This window comes from Ursus americanus, chromosome 1 (genome assembly GCF_024610735.1).
Source record: "Ursus americanus isolate L20-20 chromosome 1, mUrsAme1.1.p, whole genome shotgun sequence".
NCBI lineage: Eukaryota > Metazoa > Chordata > Mammalia > Carnivora > Ursidae > Ursus > Ursus americanus.
The window spans coordinates 43340449-43359231 of record NC_142127.1 but is presented as its reverse complement, the minus strand read 5'-3'; the positions used below and the strand labels follow the sequence as shown (position 1 = coordinate 43359231).

The 18783-nt window shown below is 38.7% G+C and overlaps 1 protein-coding gene across 4 annotated transcripts in view; it reads left to right on the top strand.

The window, feature by feature from the left end:
* GRB14 (growth factor receptor bound protein 14) overlaps positions 1–13802 on the top strand; it is a 109775-nt gene extending 95973 nt beyond the window's left edge. For all 4 annotated transcript variants that reach the window (XM_087861107.1, XM_045780709.2, XM_045780720.2 and 1 more), the window contains 6 exons: positions 3730–3810; positions 8979–9095; positions 9181–9253; positions 9390–9477; positions 11616–11709; positions 13347–13802. In XM_087861107.1, coding sequence (XP_087717233.1) covers positions 3730–3810; positions 8979–9095; positions 9181–9253; positions 9390–9477; positions 11616–11709; positions 13347–13493 — 600 coding nt within the window. In that variant the 3' untranslated portion in view covers positions 13494–13802. The remainder of the gene's footprint in view (positions 1–3729; positions 3811–8978; positions 9096–9180; positions 9254–9389; positions 9478–11615; positions 11710–13346) is intronic.
* The last annotated feature ends 4981 nt before the right edge of the window (positions 13803–18783 follow it).

The following is an 18783-nucleotide window of genomic DNA, read 5'->3' as shown; positions in this document are numbered from 1 at the left end:
CCGTCAAGAGCTTCGAGGAGGCAGAACTTCTCAGGTGTTCTGCCGTGGTCTCTGGAGTTGTCTTTCTAGCTAGTGGCATCCCTTCTGCAAGGTTTGATGTACGTGATTACTTGATCTCACTAAACATTGCAGGCAGTGACAAGTCACCTGGTCCACAGTGAATAGAAGATGCTATAGTTAAGGCAAATTTATGAATGTTGAAATCTGAAAAGACGCATGTGTCCAAGAATGGATGAAATATACTAAAAGCTGGTGGTTTTTTTTTTTTTTTTTTGATCCTTGTATATCCAGAATGCTGTTCCTAGAAGATTGTCCCCTTCTCACTTTTTTTCTCATTTGATTCTTTTTGAAGCTTCTTCCAGGGCACAGATGTCCACTTCGAGGATGCTCTGTTGTGTTAGTTTCTGTGGCTACTATAACAAATGGCTACCACTTTAGTGACCTAAAACAGCACAGATTTATTATCCTACACTGTTGTCATTCAGGAAGTCTGAAATGGGTCTTGTTGGCCTAAATGTAAGGTGACCTGCATTCCCTTCCAGAGACTCTGGGGGAGAATCCATTTCTCATGCCCGTTTCAGACTTTAGAGGCTGCCCAAACTCCTTGGCTCGTGGTCTCTTTCTCTACCCTCAACCACCAGCAATGTCGAGCTAAGACCTTTTCATGCTGTGACTTGGTTCTCTTCTCTGCCTCCCCCTTCCACTTATTAAGGGGCCTTGTGATTATATTGGATCTACATAGATAATCCAAGGTAACCACTTAATTTCAACATCAGCTGATTAGTACCCTTAATTTTATCTGCAACATTAATTCCTCCATGCCAGGTAACCCAACATATTCACAGGCTCCAGGAATTAGGATGTGGACATCTCTGGGGGCCATTATTCTGCCTACCATATCCATGTTCCTTGTATATTTTTTTCTTTTTTAATTGTGGTAAAGCTTTTCCAGTTGAGGCAGAGAGGGAGGCAGGCATCAGGGAGAACCTTTTTCCTGGAGGCAATGATAAACCACCAAACAGTTTCAAATGGGAAAGTGATATGATCTGCTTTGCCCTTTAAATTACCCAGATACAGGAAGCCGGGGCTTGCCAGCACAGACACATTTGAAAGACTCTAATAGGGGAGTTTCCCCGGGTGGTTTCCCCTGGCAGCTTGTCGTCCACGGGGCACCTGTTTCATCCCCCAGCTGGTGCACCTGGACTCACATGGTGTTAGAGGTATCTTTTGGTTGATTTTCAACTCTGGTTGTCTATTGTATTTCCAGTTTATCGCCATACTTAGTTGGAGGTGCGGGGACAGACGAGTCTGTTATGTTGATGAGATGGAAAGGGCCTCGGATTTTTTCACACGCTACTTACTAGAACCTGCCTCCTCGAGGAATTTGACCTCTTGTTTTATTTTTATTTCCTTTTCTTTTTCATACACACGTGTGAACTGTTCATGTGGTAGCAAAGGAAGGTCCTCCTGTTCTCTTTGGAGAAATTCCAGTTACATATAGATTCATAGAAAATCTGAGAATTGCTCACGTACAGTGTCCTAGTTACATGTTGTCTTCCTCCCTCCCTTCACCTAGAACTCTGCTCACTTCTTACGTAGTTTGGTCCGTTGTCTGCCCCTCCGTAGGACGGGGACATGTTAAGGTGACTCATGCCCTACCCCTCCACCACACTTCAATGCCTACTAAAGACCACCAATAGCACAGAGGCAATGACCTAACACTACAGGTACCAGGGACAATACGTCTTTGAAGGAAACAGTCTTATCAGTAGGTAGCTGGCTTTTCATTGCAGATAAATAAAAGGCGACCAAACAGCATGCATGTACCTTGTGAAAGTATTGTTTAGAGGTTATTGTATCGTCTCCAAAATGAACTTGACTAGGAATTAAGCTCCTCTGTCTTCTTTTTTATAGTTACAGTAGGTTTAGAGTTGTTTTAAAGTAAATTTCATTAGGTCCCATTAATGTCAATCAAACTGTAAATTGAAAAATAATTTTTAGAAGTTGGGAAATAATTGGATAAAGAAGTCAACATAGAGAATTTTAAATGAATGTGGATTTGTATTCATGTTAAAAGCAAAATCTTGGAAACAGAGACTCTCCAAGGCGCCCTCTAATTTTTCTGTGTAATTACCAAATAGATCCACTTTGCTGGAATTGCTTTTAAGGAAATAGTCTTCAGTAGAGAAACAGCTCAGTTGGAATGTTTAAAGGAATTCATCCTAAGGGTGAGATTGGATTCCGTGGTGTCTCCTCAATCTCTTTTATATAGGACCTACTTCTAAGTTCATTGTGGCTCTGTGAAATAGAATTGCTGAGGGTAGCCAGAAAAAAGAAAAGAAAAGAAAAGAAATGTAAAGGCCTCTCTGTCCTGTTGTGGTTTTGCTTTGTTTTCTTTTTCTTTTTCCTTTTTGTTTTTTTGATTTTTTTTTGTTTTTTGTTTTTTTGCTTTTTAAACAAAGTAGATTAAATCTAAGGGGAGTACCTTGTAGCTTCAGATGGTGAGCCCTCCAAAATAAGTTTGGTCATGGCAGTTAGCATTCTTAATTTTCTCAAGCCTAGTAATCCACTTACAGTCCAGACCCACTTTGCAATCGTAGCCTGGCAGCTGAGTCTTGCAGTGCTACTTCCTGACAGTAAAGATGCTGTGTTCTTTTCCTACTGCAGTTTACAGTGTATTTTGTGACCCTTTGGGTACGATCCCTACCATTTTGATTTCCCCGAATTTAAAGCCAAAAATTAAACAACGTGGTAAGAGTATTGTTAGTAGAGGATGCTTCAGGGTCAAGAATCTTTAACATAAGGACAAGGTTGTGGATTTGCCGAAGAGACGTTATAATTCGTCAGTCATTGAAGAGTTACGGTGAATGTTACCCTGTTTTGCCTAAGGCGCGTGTAAGGTTTTCAGTCTTTGTTCCGTAAAATCTGGCATCCTTCCCGAGTGAGCTCTCTTTTCACTAGGTGATATACCATTCCAGGTGGTTTTGGTGTTAAGAATAATGAGTAGGGGGGCGCCTGGGTGGCACAGCGGTTAAGCATCTGCCTTCGGCTCAGGGCGTGATCCCAGCGTTGTGGGATCGAGCCCCACGTCAGGCTCCTCTGCTGTGGGCCTGCTTCTTCCTCTCCCACTCCCCCTGCTTGTGTTCCTTCTCTCGCTGGCTGTCTCTGTCTCTGTTGAATAAATAAATAAAATCTTTAAAAAAAAAAAAAAAAAAAAAGAATAATGAGTAGGAATGTTAGTTACAGATCTGTATACTGGTGAGCCAGACCATAAGTGTGGGTTCAGGTAAAAAGCACTCTCTTTTTATTCTTATTTATTTATTTATTTATTTATTTATTTATTTAAGATTTTATTTATTTACTTGTCAGAGAGAGAGAGAGAGCACAAGCAGGGAGAGCAGCAGGCAGAGGGAGAAGCAGGCTCTCCGCTGAGCAAGGAGCCCAATGCAGACTTGATCCCAGGACCCTGGGATCATGGCCTGAGCCGAAGGCAGATGTTCAACCAATTGAGCCACCCAGGCATCCCAAAAAACAGTCTTTTTAAATGTATCATCGTAGGGCACTAAAAGCTTATCTTTCAAAATTATGGTTGCTTTACTAATTTAAGGAAAGCTTATAATTTTTATATTTTGTATTATGATATATAACTGATTAAAGTATTGATTTTTCCCCCAAATTACCTATGTGGTAAAAGTGATGGGAACGTGTTTTTATTTATGTGTTCTGCAGTATGGCATGCAGCTGTACCAGAATTACATGCATCCATATCAAGGTAGAAGTGGCTGCAGTTCTCAGAGTATATCACCCATGGTAAGGACCATATTTATTAATCTATATGTTTTATATTTATATCAACTTGCAATAATATTGTATAATAAATGTGCATTACAGTACATTTACGTTCTTTCCTTCTGGTCAAGTAAAGTAACTCTTTGACACCATCCTAACATAATGTTACTGAATTATTTGTTCTTGGATTTCACATGATTGCAGCCTATGTGATCAAGTCACAGCAGTAGATCATGAAGTATTCGATTAAAATAGATAATGTTATATGTTAAAGAAAATTTGTAAATATTTGAAAGAGTTAATGTGAATCATTCTGTGTCATTACGACATTTGAGGATTAAATTTTAATATGATTTTTAGAATATTTTCCTTGGGATTATAGCTGTTTCCTTAGTCATTGATTTTGGTCGTGGGTTTATTTATTTTATTTTAATATTGATTTTGGAATTGTCATAGCCTAGTAGAAAGATGCCAGTGGTTTGGAATCTTAAAAGCTGCACTATACACAGGTGAGCTCTTTTGCATTCTGGGCTTCTAACAATAAAATTTTTTAAGGTCTAGGTCCTTGAAGAGCAAACTGCTCTTCAGGAAACCCAAAAACTGCAAGCCAAAATATAGCTTGTGCATTCCATTAAGTCTAATAACACTTCTCACATTTATAGTAACTGCAACTTGAATATTTATTTGCAGATACACACAGACACATCTTTTCCCTACTTTAGAATCTAAGTTTGATTTATAGTACATTAACACAAGAAATTTAGTTCTGAACTTAAAAGTTTGGCTATTTTTGCTCTTGCTCCTTAATATTGAGTATATTAGGAATTTAGGTGTATGCGCCTGTGTTACAAATCAGCTAACACGCTGCATTTCCACTTAGGTTAAAAATATGCCCCTCATAGCTGTGACCAAGGAAGGTGCATTTCCCCACATGTAATGGAGCAGATGAAATGCTCAGTTCTAGGAATGAGGCATGAAATAATGTTGATTACAAAGTCTGATAGACTAATAGGAAAAAAAGAACTCCAATTCTGTAGTGACGTTGCTTTATGTTATGGAAGAGTAACTTTTCATCTTTGTATCATATTACTTTTAAGCCCTAAAATAAGAAACTAAAGACTGGAATGAATTTTTCTAAAAGCAATGGCTTTAGGTGAGTATTTTTATAATTTGTCAGCTTACCTTTATCTTTCAATCCACATGTATATAAAGAATAATGGATTTTATTATCTTAATCCTTTTCTAAATCCTTCTCAATTTCTCTTAGAGTCTAAAGTTATTAGGATGAGCATGTTAATAGCAGTCATACGTTTGGAGGCAGTTGCCTCGTGTCCTCTTAATCATAGGAAACAGTTGTCATAAACAAAGTACTGTCTAGTCTCATCGCTGTCATTAGCGTATAAGTGGGGTGTTATTCTTGCCACTTTCCATTGAAAGTGGTCCCACTGTTGATCACTAGGTACATGGCAGTTTGGTTAGTGTGACTTTGCTTGTTCAACACCATGTATAGGGAGAGACACTTCTTGAGTGAATCTGGTTGGCGATAGAGATTTTGTAGGGGGCCCGTGTAGCGAGGACCTGGCTGTCCTGTATGGCAGTTGTCAAGGTCAAACAGAATAGCACTTGAGAATTATATCTCCACACTTCTTAACTTACATGAAGGAAACGGAGATGTTTTGGGAGGTATTTTTGTTTACTTTGATGTCTATACAGCACCCCACCTTTCTAGGTTATCAGGGAAGAAGCAGTGACCTATATAATGGATGCCAGTGCTTCTCGCCTGTGTCTGCTGGTTTTCTTTTAGACACTGTCTTCAGTTCAAATCTTAGAAAACTGAGTATACTTCAGTTATGTATTTTTAAAGGAAAAATATTCTTAACTTCTCTAGGGATACATTTAGAGGAGGGAAATAAGAAAAAAAAAGTCATATACCATAAGGCACACCCTAGCTAAATACAGCACATCATAGTTACCCCTGTCTGCCTTTGAAATGAGAATCATCAGCAGATATTTCAGGAAGCCAAATATTTGGTCCTTTTCAGCACAAAGGCGCATCTGTTAGTATGGTTCTGCCTGGAGGGCCGGGATGGGGAAAACCAGTCTACTCAAGTCCTTATTATTCCTCACGTTGACCCTGGGCTAGGTGTTGAAAACTGCACTTTCTTCCCTGCACCTCCTGCTCTGTGGGACATAAAAGACCCTGGAGAAGGTCTATCCGTCACTGCTTTTACCGGAAGCTACCTTTGTGACCTTGGTTTAGTCACTGGTATCCTGCAGTATAAAATAAGGGGGACGGTTATGTAAGTTTGGGAATCGATTACATCTCTGATGTCCTATGACTCTGTATGGAGTAGAGAGAGCGATATCAGGAACTCCTGTGCCCTCTTGCTAAGGATCATGCTGCAGGTTTATCTACATCTTTCTAATGGGGTGACAGAGAGTGTGTGGCCACTAGTTGCCACCTACTTAAACCGCCTGAAAAACATTTCATGTCCAAAGCTCATTAGGAGTGACTGGATCTGATCTCAGAGTGTGACCTGGATAAACCAGGGTGTACCCAGTCCTTTTCTTTCTTGAAAAAAGAGGGATGCCATTAAAATCATGGACCCTTTTCCAGGGCTTGCCCTGTTTATTCCACCAGAAGAAAGAGCTAGAATAAGGGACCAATATTTGAGAAATACACTGATTCTGAATGTTATCAACATCGCTTTCTTATGTGAACGAAATTGAGCTGAAAATGACCTTTTGAGTTCAAGTCCGATTTGGCTTCACTTCTATCTCTTTGTCCGCCAAAGGTAAACTATTAATTTTTCATCCACCACCTGCTATTCAGTAGGAAACATTTGCTGTATTCTTGCGTTTTCCCTAGTGTAATGTAGCAAATGAAAATATCTATTTGTATTGTAGACTCTGTACTAATGTCAAATAATTATGGAACATGGGACCTTGTTTTACATTCTATCCTATTGTATCGTAGGCAAACAAAAACAAAAACAACTGGTTATGTTTATTTTTCTTTCCTAACAGTATTTTTATGTTATCAGGACCTTGTGATTACAGCGCCCATCTTGGCACATGAAGTAGAGATATTATAAGGATAAAGTGATCATTATGATTGAGATTAGTTACTCTGTGCTTTGGGCAGGTGAAGGCTTTTCATTAATGTTGGCAAAGCAGAAGTGTATCCGACTGGTCTGCAGCCCGCACAGAAGATCATGGCGGGGGCGGGGGGGGGGGAGAAGGGCAAACTAAGGTGTGACAGCAGATAGAGATTACAGAGACAACATCTGTCTGGAAAGAGCAGCTGTCAGTTACAAAGGCTTCCGTAACAAATGAAAGATTGCATGCCGGATCTCTGGAAATCCAGAGGAACCGTAATAAGATTGTGGGCCACTACAGCAGGCTTTAAAGAGGAGAGAGCAAATGCTAATGACGTAGGATGTGTGACGCAGCGATAAGTGAGGCCCCCCAATTTTTTGCATGGACAAGTGTTCTTTCAAGCATACATTTGACTACAAGCTAGGAAAGGCTGAATCCATGTGGAGAGCTATAAAACGGTCTTCAGCCGCGAGTCTCCAGAGGCACACTGGCCCTTCCTTTACCATTAGAACTCCATTTTTTGTTTCGCTCCTCTGTTAATGAGCGGGGAGTAAGTGTTAAATGTTGTCCGTGCTGTTTTTGGATGTTTTTTTCCTTTGGAAGAGTGTTACTTCTTACAAACTGACTGAGACTTTTGACTGGAGATTTGATAATTGTGGTTTTTTTAGGATGCGTGACTGGGAATGGCAGTCTTTTTAAAAGATGGTCACAAAGTAGAGCCCTAAACAAACAAAAAGTAAAAATAAAGTCCAGGTTTGGACATATTCACCTTCAGAGAATAGGAAACAAAAAGTAATGCCAAAGGAAGACTGTATTATTTGTTTCAATTATGTTTGTTTGGAGATGTCTTCCTTCTTACATCAGTTCTTTTTTTTTTTGTCAGTCAGATTTGTTTTTGCAGCTCTCAGTTTTCCACATGCATCCTCATCAGATGAAAAAAAATATTCATATGGTAAATCATAGAAATTTTAGTATTATGGAATTAGTGGAGTCATTATTTCACTAAATTTTCTTTTCTTGTCTTCTTTTAAATATTTATTTATTTGAGAGAGAGGGAGAGAGAGGATGCATGCACGTGCGTATGTGCATGAGCTGGGGGAGGGGGGGAGAATCCTCAAGCAGACTCCCCACTGAGTGTCGAGCCCATCACGGGGCTCGATCCCAGGACCCTGAGATCATGACCTAAGCTGAAATCAAGAGTCAGAGCTTAACCAACTGAGCCACCCAGGCACCGCTAAATTTTATTTTCTAAGTAAGATGAACATTGATGTGATACAGTTTTAAAATATATTACAGTTTATTCCATTATGAAATAGGAGTACGATTTCTTTCTTAAGAAGTGATGTAAGTCAATCTAAGTTACAGCTTTTGTCTATCTTGAATCTTATAAAACAGCTGCTTTGTCAGTAGATAGAGTTGACATTTAAATGATAATGGGTGAATCTCAAATCATAATAGAGATTCATTCAGAAATGGTGGGTCTTTTAGCTACAGCAAGGGTTACTCCTTTCCAAATTGGTGCTTTCCCATTTTACCAGAGAATATGAAGAGATAGGGTTCTTTTAAGAGAAAGACATGCTAACTCTGAAAGCTTTCAGTCTCTTTACTCAACCACTTAATTCAGTGACATTAACAAATAACTATGTAACTTATTTAACCAAAATATTTCATAGCACCCTTTTTATCTTAAATATGCACTTTTTACTTTTTAAATTTCCTGCCAGCCACCTTTGGAATCACATTCTAGCGTGGAAATGTATTGCCAGCAAAACACTGAGAGATAACATTCAAAGATATTTTCTTTTTTTTTTTTTTTTTTTAAAGATTTTATTTATTTATTTGACAGATATAGAGACAGCCAGCGAGAGAGGGAACACAAGCAGGGGGAGTGGGAGAGGAAGAAGCAGGCTCATAGCAGAGGAGCCTGATGTGGGGCTCGATCCCATAACGCCGGGATCACGCCCTGAGCCGAAGGCAGACGCTTAACCGCTGTGCCACCCAGACGCCCCTCAAAGATATTTTCATGGTAAAAACGTGTTTTTTTTGTTTTTTTTTTTGTGGTTTTGTTTTTTGTTTTTTGTTTTTTCCAGAGAAGTATATCAGAGAATTCTCTCGTAGCAATGGACTTCTCAGGACAGAAAAGCAGAGTTATAGAAAATCCCACGGAAGCCCTTTCAGTCGCTGTCGAAGAAGGACTTGCTTGGAGGGTACAAATAGCTTCACCTTCTTCAAAATATTTACGATTTGAGTTTGTCAAAGAAGTTGAAATTTGTTTCCCCTTTCTTTGCGCAGAAAAAAGGATGTTTACGCCTGGCCACCCATGGTAGCCCAACTGCCTCTTCCCAGAGCTCTGCCACAAACATGGGTATGTCTGTGTTCACAGGGACTGAATGTCTGGATGACATGGGTGAGGTGACTGGGTAGCTCGGGTGGAAAGTATATGTAATTAAATTGTGAAGATTTCAAACAAAGCTCTGTATTCCTCCATTTAATTTCTTTAGCCATCCACCGGTCCCAGCCATGGTTTCACCACAAAATTTCTAGAGATGAAGCTCAGCGATTGATTATTCAGCAAGGACTTGTGGATGGGTAAGTTTAATTTTGAATGGTGTTGATTTTGATTTCTCTTAGAATCGGTACTTACTTAGTATTTAATACACATAGTTTTGACTTCAGCTTATCATAAAACAGAAGTGACTTTGTTCTAGAAGTTACCATTGTATCCTAGCAATGTCTGTATAGTACTTGTGCATAAATGAACAGATAACTGAATAGGATACTCTGCTATTAACTAATAATTACCAATATTACCCCTTCTGTGCCAATACTAGTAACTCAGGTAAAACCAAACTTGTTTTGAGGTGTCAACAACATGTGATTCCAACGTATGGTTTGTGTTATGACACAATCGTACATGTTCCATATAGTTTTAAGTTTGATGCAGAGTGTATTCAGTTAAAACACTTTTTTTTAAATATATTTTGACTGCTTGTTTTATTTTTTCTCTCTGTTTACATTCCTATTTTCTCTGAATTTTCATAGCTTAAGTAGTAATAAATCCATGAAAAGAGTGCTTGAGTGTTTCTCATGCCACCTTTTAGTGGGATGCCATGGGAGATATAAGAGAAATGTAAATTGTATTACGAAATATTTACAATCTGTAGAGTTTTATTTTTCTCAAATGACTTGGTATTTCAAATATTTCCTGTAATACTGGCTAAATTCCCTTTTCAAATGCAGTGCAAATCAAGGAGGTTGTATGGAGGTTTGGATGAGAAATGAAACCAGCGTCAATTTAAACAAGTGGTGATGGGGTCTTTTATCTTCAAGGGTTGGCTTAAGATGATGACAAGATTTCAAGGTGATTTAATACTGACATTTGGATAAAAATGCATCTTCACATGGAAGATTATTAATAGCGAGTCAGCATTTCACGAGACTCTAAATAAGAGAAGATATTAATATACTTCTCAATGCGGAGCACAGTCTTTTTAGATATAAATTTGAACAATCAGCAGAATTACAATCTGATGAGACCAAGAAGAGAAATAAATCATAAAGAATTGTTAAAATGTTTTGGAGAATTATAATTTCCCTACTTTCAGAGCCTAGTTTTTATAAGTTGAATGAAATAATTGCATAAAGAATGATAATATCTTTATTTTTTAAGATTTTTAATAAAAAATTGGGCGGGGGTGGAGGCCAGAATCCTTTGGAAAGATGCGATGACGCCAGGCGGTCCACTAGGTGGCAGTGGTGATCCGCTAGGGAATGGGCGAAGAATTACAGCTTGCTTTATGAGTGAACCTCCCTTTTGTCCCATCTCCCAGTGATGTAATGTAGGAATCTCACACAGTACAAATGAAATGGATAATCTCATCCGACATCTGTGATGGTCAAATTTCGTGCCCAGGCACAGTGAGATTAGTCCTGGAGTCACCAGAGGGGATCGTTTGCACAATCTGTTTGCCAACAATTAACACAAAGCTGGTTTTGCACTGTATTGCCAGTAAATAAGTACCCAGGCCTGGCAGCGTTTTTCTCTTAGGCCATTAGGCCACGTCTTATATTTTGCTAGCCTGACATTATAGAGGCTTTTCTGCTGCATTCTTCAAGATTAAAATATATGTTGTTTGGGTGTTTCTTTTACTTAAAACATTGTACTCCAACATTTAATAGATGATTTCAAGATTGATTTTTTAGAATATATTCATTTCTCACTTTCTGTTTTATATGTAACATAGGAACCAGAATCAAAAGGAAAAAGGGGCATCTGTGTTGAAGAGGGGTTTAAAATGATTTCATTCTAAGTAATTTTCTCTTTTCGGGGGCTAACATAACCCACAAGTTGAAGTAAATATGCTAATGCCCCATTCTCTGCACTAACACGTTACATGTGAATACCCAATTCTACAATGGAAAAAGAACATAACACTAATTATTGATGTCTGCATAGCATTATATTGCTTATTGTGAGCAAACAATCTGACAAATGGGCTGTATATTTATCCTATTAAAATGAAATTAGCATTGATGACAGTTTTATAGTGTAAGATTATGTTATACCATATTGTTTACCATGTTGGATAATCCTATCATTGAATACACAGTAAAGGAAAACTCTGGCTACAGTTATAAATACATTTCCTGGATTTGTTGCATGCTATATTTTTATGAAATACATGAGTAAATATAGAGACATATTGAAATTCCTTCTCTCTCTTTAGAGTTTTCTTGGTACGGGATAGTCAGAGCAACCCCAAAACTTTCGTACTGTCAATGAGTCATGGACAAAAAATAAAGCATTTTCAAATTATACCAGTAAGTAATTTGTGATTTCACATTCGTATATTAGACATGATCTTAATGTATAAGCTTTTGTAAACTTTGGTTTTCTTTGGATCTTTTATTAAATATAACTGGGGAGCTTATGCTTTGACTAGACTTAAGTTTGGCAGAAATGGTTTTATGAGCCTGAATTAATATAAGAAATACAGGAATTGTAAAAATTAAATTTCCCTTTTTCCATGAAATATGATTTACCAATATTGTATAGACCCCATGCCACCTATTGTTAAAAGGCCACTAAAGATTCTTTCTGAATTCTACTAGCAGTTCTTTAAAAACCATTATTTTCAAACCCTTCCTCCTTTCTTATCTCAGACTTTTTTTTTTTTCGTAGTTTTGTTTTTCATCCTTATGCATAGATACCCAGGTGCTGCAGAACCAGAGCACATTTAAACTCTTCTGAGCACATTTCAGAAATGTCTGTAATTCTGCATCTGGATGGCACAGCTGGGCTTTGGGATTTTTGTTGCTTCTGCTGATGCTCTGTGTGTGTGCCTGGGTATATGCATGTGATCTGTATATCGGAACCAGGTAGCGTGGAAGAGAGATTCTGTCTGTGTTCAGGGAAGTTTTACATAGGATTGCTACCTTGCTAGTGTTTCCTTTTGAATGGCCTCTGTTTGGAATGACCCAAAGTCCATATGAAGTATCTTCCCAACTTCACTGAGTATGTAAATAATGTCCCTGGGTGAGAGTATGAGTTGTTTAATGCCACAAGAACTTACTGCCAGGGGGGAAAAAAAAGAAAGAAGCTGTCATCCCCTTAACACAATGTTCAGAGGGACGAGGGTGGGGGATTGGGATAGGCTAGTGATAGATATTAAGGAGGGCACGTATCGCATGGTGCACTGGGTGTTATACGCAAGTAATGAATCATGGAACATTACATCAAAAACTAGGGATGTACTGTATGGTGACTAACATAACATAATAAAAAATTATTATTAAAAAAAAGTGTTGGTGAGAATGTGGTAATGCTCAGAAAGGCATTCTAATAGCCCCAACGAGAAACAACTTAAATTTTGGTTAACTGATGAATTGATAGTTGAAATGTACATGCATACAATGGAGTATTATTTCTTAATATAAAGGAATAAAATACTCATATATACTAAAAAATAATAAGAAGAAAAATTAAAAAAATGTTTGATTGCTTCAGAATCAATTTACGGGTAGAAATTATATGAATATTTGTTTCTAATATACTAAGTGAGGCTGTTAGATAGACAACATTCAGATACGGAAATTAATTTCTGTCTGTGGGGGTATTAAAATCTTTTGTTTACTTTTACACTGAATAGTGCAGATTTCTCACTGTTTGTTGATTTACAATAGTCATACTATTCTAACTACAGAACGTTGGGAGAATTTGAGGTCTGGAAAGTAGAGCCACCCAGTGGGTCCTTAGGGTCAGATGATATTTCTTCTGTATACAAGGGAAGTTACAGGGAAAAACTGAACACATCATAAGGATTTTTTTATTTTTTTCATTCTCTTTAGTTTCATCCACTTGTCCATTTTAGTGTATGAAGACACAGTAAGCAATAGAGTACGATCGTCCTTGTGGGGTTTTTGCCCTTCTTACCAGTTTGTTGTTTTCCCTCCAAAAGGTGGAAGATGATGGCGAACTGTTCCACACCCTGGATGATGGCCACACGAGATTTACGGATCTAATCCAACTGGTGGAGTTCTATCAACTCAATAAGGGCGTTCTTCCGTGCAAGTTGAAACATTATTGTGCTAGGATTGCTCTTTAGCCAAACCGGAAGTGACTTGTTAAGCTGTTGAAGAAAAAGGACTCACAACAACAACAACAACAAAAAAAAAAAAAAAAGAAAGAAAGAAAGAAAAGAAAAGAAAAGAGAAAAATAAAGAGAAAGAAAGAGAAAGAGAAGAAAAGAAAAAAGACCATAAACAAGGGAGAAAAGGTTGCCATGGTGAAAAGAATCTATTTCACCAGAAGTTACAAAAAATAGCTCGTGCATTGCAGATAAGCAAAGATTTGGATTGACATTACATTCATCATCTAAAATTCATTAGCTAAAATTAAACCTCAGAAAAAATGATTTGGTGTGTTCTTGTGTGATTTTGCGTAACTATAGTATTTTCGTCAAATATGCCCATAAACCATCTTTCTCTCCTCATTTACTAGAGTGGCATTTGAATTCTCAAACACAAATAGGAAAACACTTGAAGGTTCTGGATGAATTATTTGCAGACTGAATTTCAATTACACTACTTTTTTTGTAACTTAAGAAGAATGATAAAATCTCAAGCTCTCAATTGAAAAAGCTACCCACAACTTGTTAATAAAACTAGAAAGTATTTTGAATTATATATTTTCTGAGTCTATTATAACCTTAAAATCAAATCATATTTTCAAGTATCAGCTTAAAATTATTTTGAAATACGTTGGGTTTTTTTTCAGGATGACTTTTATTAGGTTCTTAAATTATTAACTATACTGTAATATTTACACTCTACCTATTAGTGGCACATTATTGATCGCGTTTTATTTCATTATTTAAAAGACTAACCAGAACTATCTTTTCAAAGAAAATGATCAAGATATAGAAGGGCTTTATATAATTTGCACATGCCTTCTTGTGGCCTGTAATCTATGACAGTTGTCACCTTAATATTTCACACTTGCCCCCTGCTGTTTCACTACTCGATCATGAACCTGATCAAAATTGGTGAGATCAAAGATTCAAAATTTATAAAGCTTGTAATAGGCAAATTTGTGCTATTATCTTTGCCTCACCCCTTTTCAGTTTCTTGGCAACATCAATATGGAAACCAAAGGTTTTAAAAACTCAAAACACTCACCTCCTTTATCACCTCTCTAAAACCATCTGGGAAGTTTTTGTTGGGATTCTGTGACTCTTTTTTCCCTACTTTTTGTGGGATGGCTATTCACTGTTCAAGAAAAGAAAAGAAAAACATCAAATTAAAATCATTCAAAATATGCCCATCTCCTCTAATTGATCCTATAACAACACTGTGGGCAAGTTAGGAAGATTTTTAAAAAACATTTCAAAAATGCATACTTTGGTTTTACGTTTTTGGCAAGAAAGCATCTGAGAACATTCATGAAGTGCTACTAAACCAGTTATTACTGAAAAAAATATTGGTGGAATGTAAAAAAAATACTCAGTTTACTTTCAGCCAGGGCAAACCTAATTCTTAAAACACTGAAACTTAGAACATGAATCTGATGTTATAAAATATCCATCTGGTGTCCAAGGGCTCGGAAGACACAAAGGACCTCCATCCACGTGGGAGGGTGAGACGTAAACACACTAGACTTTTCAAACTTTCAGAATAGCCCTGAGTATTTCTGACTTATTTCCAATTTATAAGAATAGTTTGTCTTATGAACTGAAATGCATTTTCTCATTTTGCACCCAGTTTAAATTGACAATATCAGAGAATGTCATATTTTAAATACTAGACTCCTAAATTGACCAGTCTGTGCTTGTCTTTGTTATTTGTGTCTCTGACTTAATTCACAATCTAAATTTATTATTGTGGAGCCCAGATGTTGTACGTTACTGCTCACTTTGATCTTAAAGCATGAGTCAAGCAAAATTACTGAGGAAAGGTAGACATTATCCTTCATGATTCCTTCTGATAAATAGGGTTTTAAATGTGTATGTTTGCGTGTACATGTGTGTAAATCTGATGTGAAATTAAATCTGAAAATATCAGACACATTCAGCATTAGTACAGTATTAAAATGGATTTCCAAGAAAAATGTGAATTATCCTTGGATTATTTTTCATTTAATTTGGTGAAGTTCTACTCTCTTGTACCATTTTGGATAAGGATTAGGACATACCAGCTCATATTTTCTTTTTTCTTTTCATATATTGAAATTAGCAGGCTTCACTCTCCTAGAAAGAAACTCTGCAGACCGTCTGGTCTATGTTGTTTTTATTTCTTATGTGGAAGAATTAAGTAATTACTTTGAAAACATTCAGGAAACCCAATCACACAAGATAAAAATTTTTAGGAGTGTTTCAACTCAGAATTATTACTTGTTTTATGTGTATAATGGTATAATCTGTGACTGATCTGAGCTCATGAGTTGGAGATTTTTGTGTTAACTTTGTCTTAGGCTGGTCAACATCGGTTAATCAGTGTCCCACGCGGTCCCTAGCTTCTCATCCCCAGCAACGGCAACTCTTCATGGGAGTTGTATTATGATAATGACGTTAGACTATTCCCTGGATTATGACTTCTCTGAAAAGGAAAGTTTGTCCTTGGTGGTGGTTACAACTTGGTGCTTTGAGCTGCCTCCTCTGTTTAGAAAGCTGTTGCCGGGCATAGCTAAGCTTTTCTGTGCCCTGGATCTGTCTCTCGGCCTGATGAAATTTCTGGACCCCCTTCACAGAATGTCTTTTAATGCATAAAATAAAATAGTAGAATTTCAAAGCAAACTAATGATAGAAACATAACGATCATGTTATCTGTACCGTAGTTGGAAACACTGCTGTGCTAGGACCTGCCATGTCTCCCGGCTCTGGTGACGATTGCTCGTGTAAAGCCTCCAAGTTTTCTGTCTCGTAACTTCTAGAGAACACAGCAGGTGATCCTCAGTCAGGGTTACCCGCACGAGTGGGGCACAGGATAGTTTGCTCGAAATGCAGGATTCTTGTAACACTTACTGAACATTCAGCCAAACGGTCATACCTCCCTCTCGTGGGATGGACCCCCTCCTGCCAGCCCTGGCTGCCACATTTTTGCTGTCTGGGATGATGCTCGCAACCCAGGCACTGTTTGTGTTGTCTCTAATTGCATACACCACAGGCCACGAATTATAGATGTGAGCCAGAGAAAAGCCAGACTTTGGGCTGAGCACATAACTATACTCACCCAGTTCATTGCAAAGATGTCCCAACTCGAGAAAGGTATCCAAGTGAATTTCTAACCAGCCTTTCTGCAGTGGGGATGCCAGGTGGCAAACCTTTTGCCATGTTAATATCTTCCGTAATTATAAAAAATGCACCACTTCCTAACTCAACCCCACGTAATGCATAAGGTATTAGAAACTAGAGTTAAGATCATAGCCATGAAATCCTACTTTTTGGATTTGAATTCCAGTCCATCCCGTGGTGGCTATGTAGCCTTGGTCAAATCTGTTTCTTCATTTCTATAGAAGGGATCACCGTTATCACTGTTGTCACTTCCCAAGAGATATCAGTCATGTAAAGTGCATAACTGTCTGATTCGGTCTAGAATTTTAATTGGTATCTTTTTTATCACATTAGTGATTGTGTTTTAGGTGCTGCGCCTCCCGGGAATAGTGTCCTTTCCACTACTGCCTTCGCTCTGCCACTTTTTGTTTCTTCCTCCTGCCGGGAACAATTCCGTGCACAGTGTGTGTTGTGCCCCTGCCCTGGCTTTAGTGCTCGTGAGACTGCGCTGATGGAAGCAGCCGTGGTTACACTACAGTGTGTGTGGGGGGGGTGCCCAGCCCATTCATAGGGACTCTGTGGACAATTGTCCCTACCGGCCCCAGAACTTATGGACTCTCAGGCTTTCTGCCACTTGGCTGATTAAAAATAGAAAGGGAGGGGCGCCTGGGTGGCACAGCGGTTAAGCGTCTGCCTTCGGCTCAGGGCGTGATCCCGGCGTTCGGGATCGAGCCCCACATCAGGCTCCTCCGCTATGAGCCTGCTTCTTCCTCTCCCACTCCCCCTGCTTGTGTTCCCTCTCTCGCTGGCTGTGTCTATCCTGTCGAATAAATAAATAAAATCTTAAAAAAAAATAGAAAGGGAGATTTGGGGTTCTTACAGTTTCCATCTCTTCCCCCCCCCCCAAATAACCAGGATTGATAGGATGGGAAATAGAGAAGATTGAAAACTGTCTTTAGAGACCCTGCCCGGACAACACAGGAAATGGGCTCATGCACAGCCGAGCGGAGGAAGATGAACAGACTCGTAGGTGATTGGTGCATCCCTGAGGAATTAAGAAAGTTTCACTGAATGAATATGTCCCTACTTGTACACCTGCGGATTCTGCTGCCCTCAGAAGCTCTTGTCATGTTAGCCATCTGATTAGGAGCTGAAAACGGTGTTCTTACCTTGTGTGCTTGTCAAGTTCACTTCAGCATGTATTGAGTGCCTATTATGTGAAAGACACTTTGAGATGCAAAATTGAATAGAGTGTAGATATACAAGTATCTGTCCTAGAAGCCAGGCTGGGTAAGTGTTGTACTGTTAGTACAATGGGAGAGAGACGCTAGTTACACTTGCTGAAAGATGGGAGGGGTGGGGGGGGGAGCCTGAGGTATGTAGGAGTTAACTTTTTTTTTTTTTTTTAAGATTTTATTTATTTATTTGACAGAGAGAGACAGCCAGCGAGAGAGGGAACACAAGCAAGGGGAGTGGGAGAGGAAGAAGCAGGCTCCCAGGAGAGGAGCCTGACGTGGGGCTCGATTTCGGGACTCCGGGATCACGCCCTGAGCCGAAGGCAGACGCTTAACAACTGCGCCACCCAAGCGCCCCAGGAGTTAACATTTCTAAAACCTGTGAGCAAAAACTGTGTGGGACCTGCAAAGGTGGGGGTGGCAACACAGGGCAGCTTGACAAGGGCATGGATTGAATTTAAGAGTTGTTCTTTTTTATTTTTTTTCTTCAGATTTTAAGTAATCTCTACACCCAAAGGGGGGCTTGAACTCATAACCCCGAGATCAAGAGTCACCCACTCTACCAACTAAGCCAACTTGTATATAAGAGTTTTTTAGCAGGGGTGCCTGAGTGGATCAGTCGGTTAAGCAGCTGCCTTCAGATCAAGTCATGATCCCAGGGGCCTGGTATGGAGCCCTGCCTAGAGCTCTCTGCTCAGCACTCTCCTCCCCTGCCCCTCTCTCTGCTCGTACACACACACACTCTCGCTCTCTCTTTCTCTCTCTCTTATAAACTTAAAAATCTTTTTTCAAAAAAGTTACAATTTTAACAGATGTCATCAGAATTCTTAGAGGAAGACTTGTTTTATTTAGAACATCTTCTTAGATGAAGATGAGCCCTGAAGATTCCATGC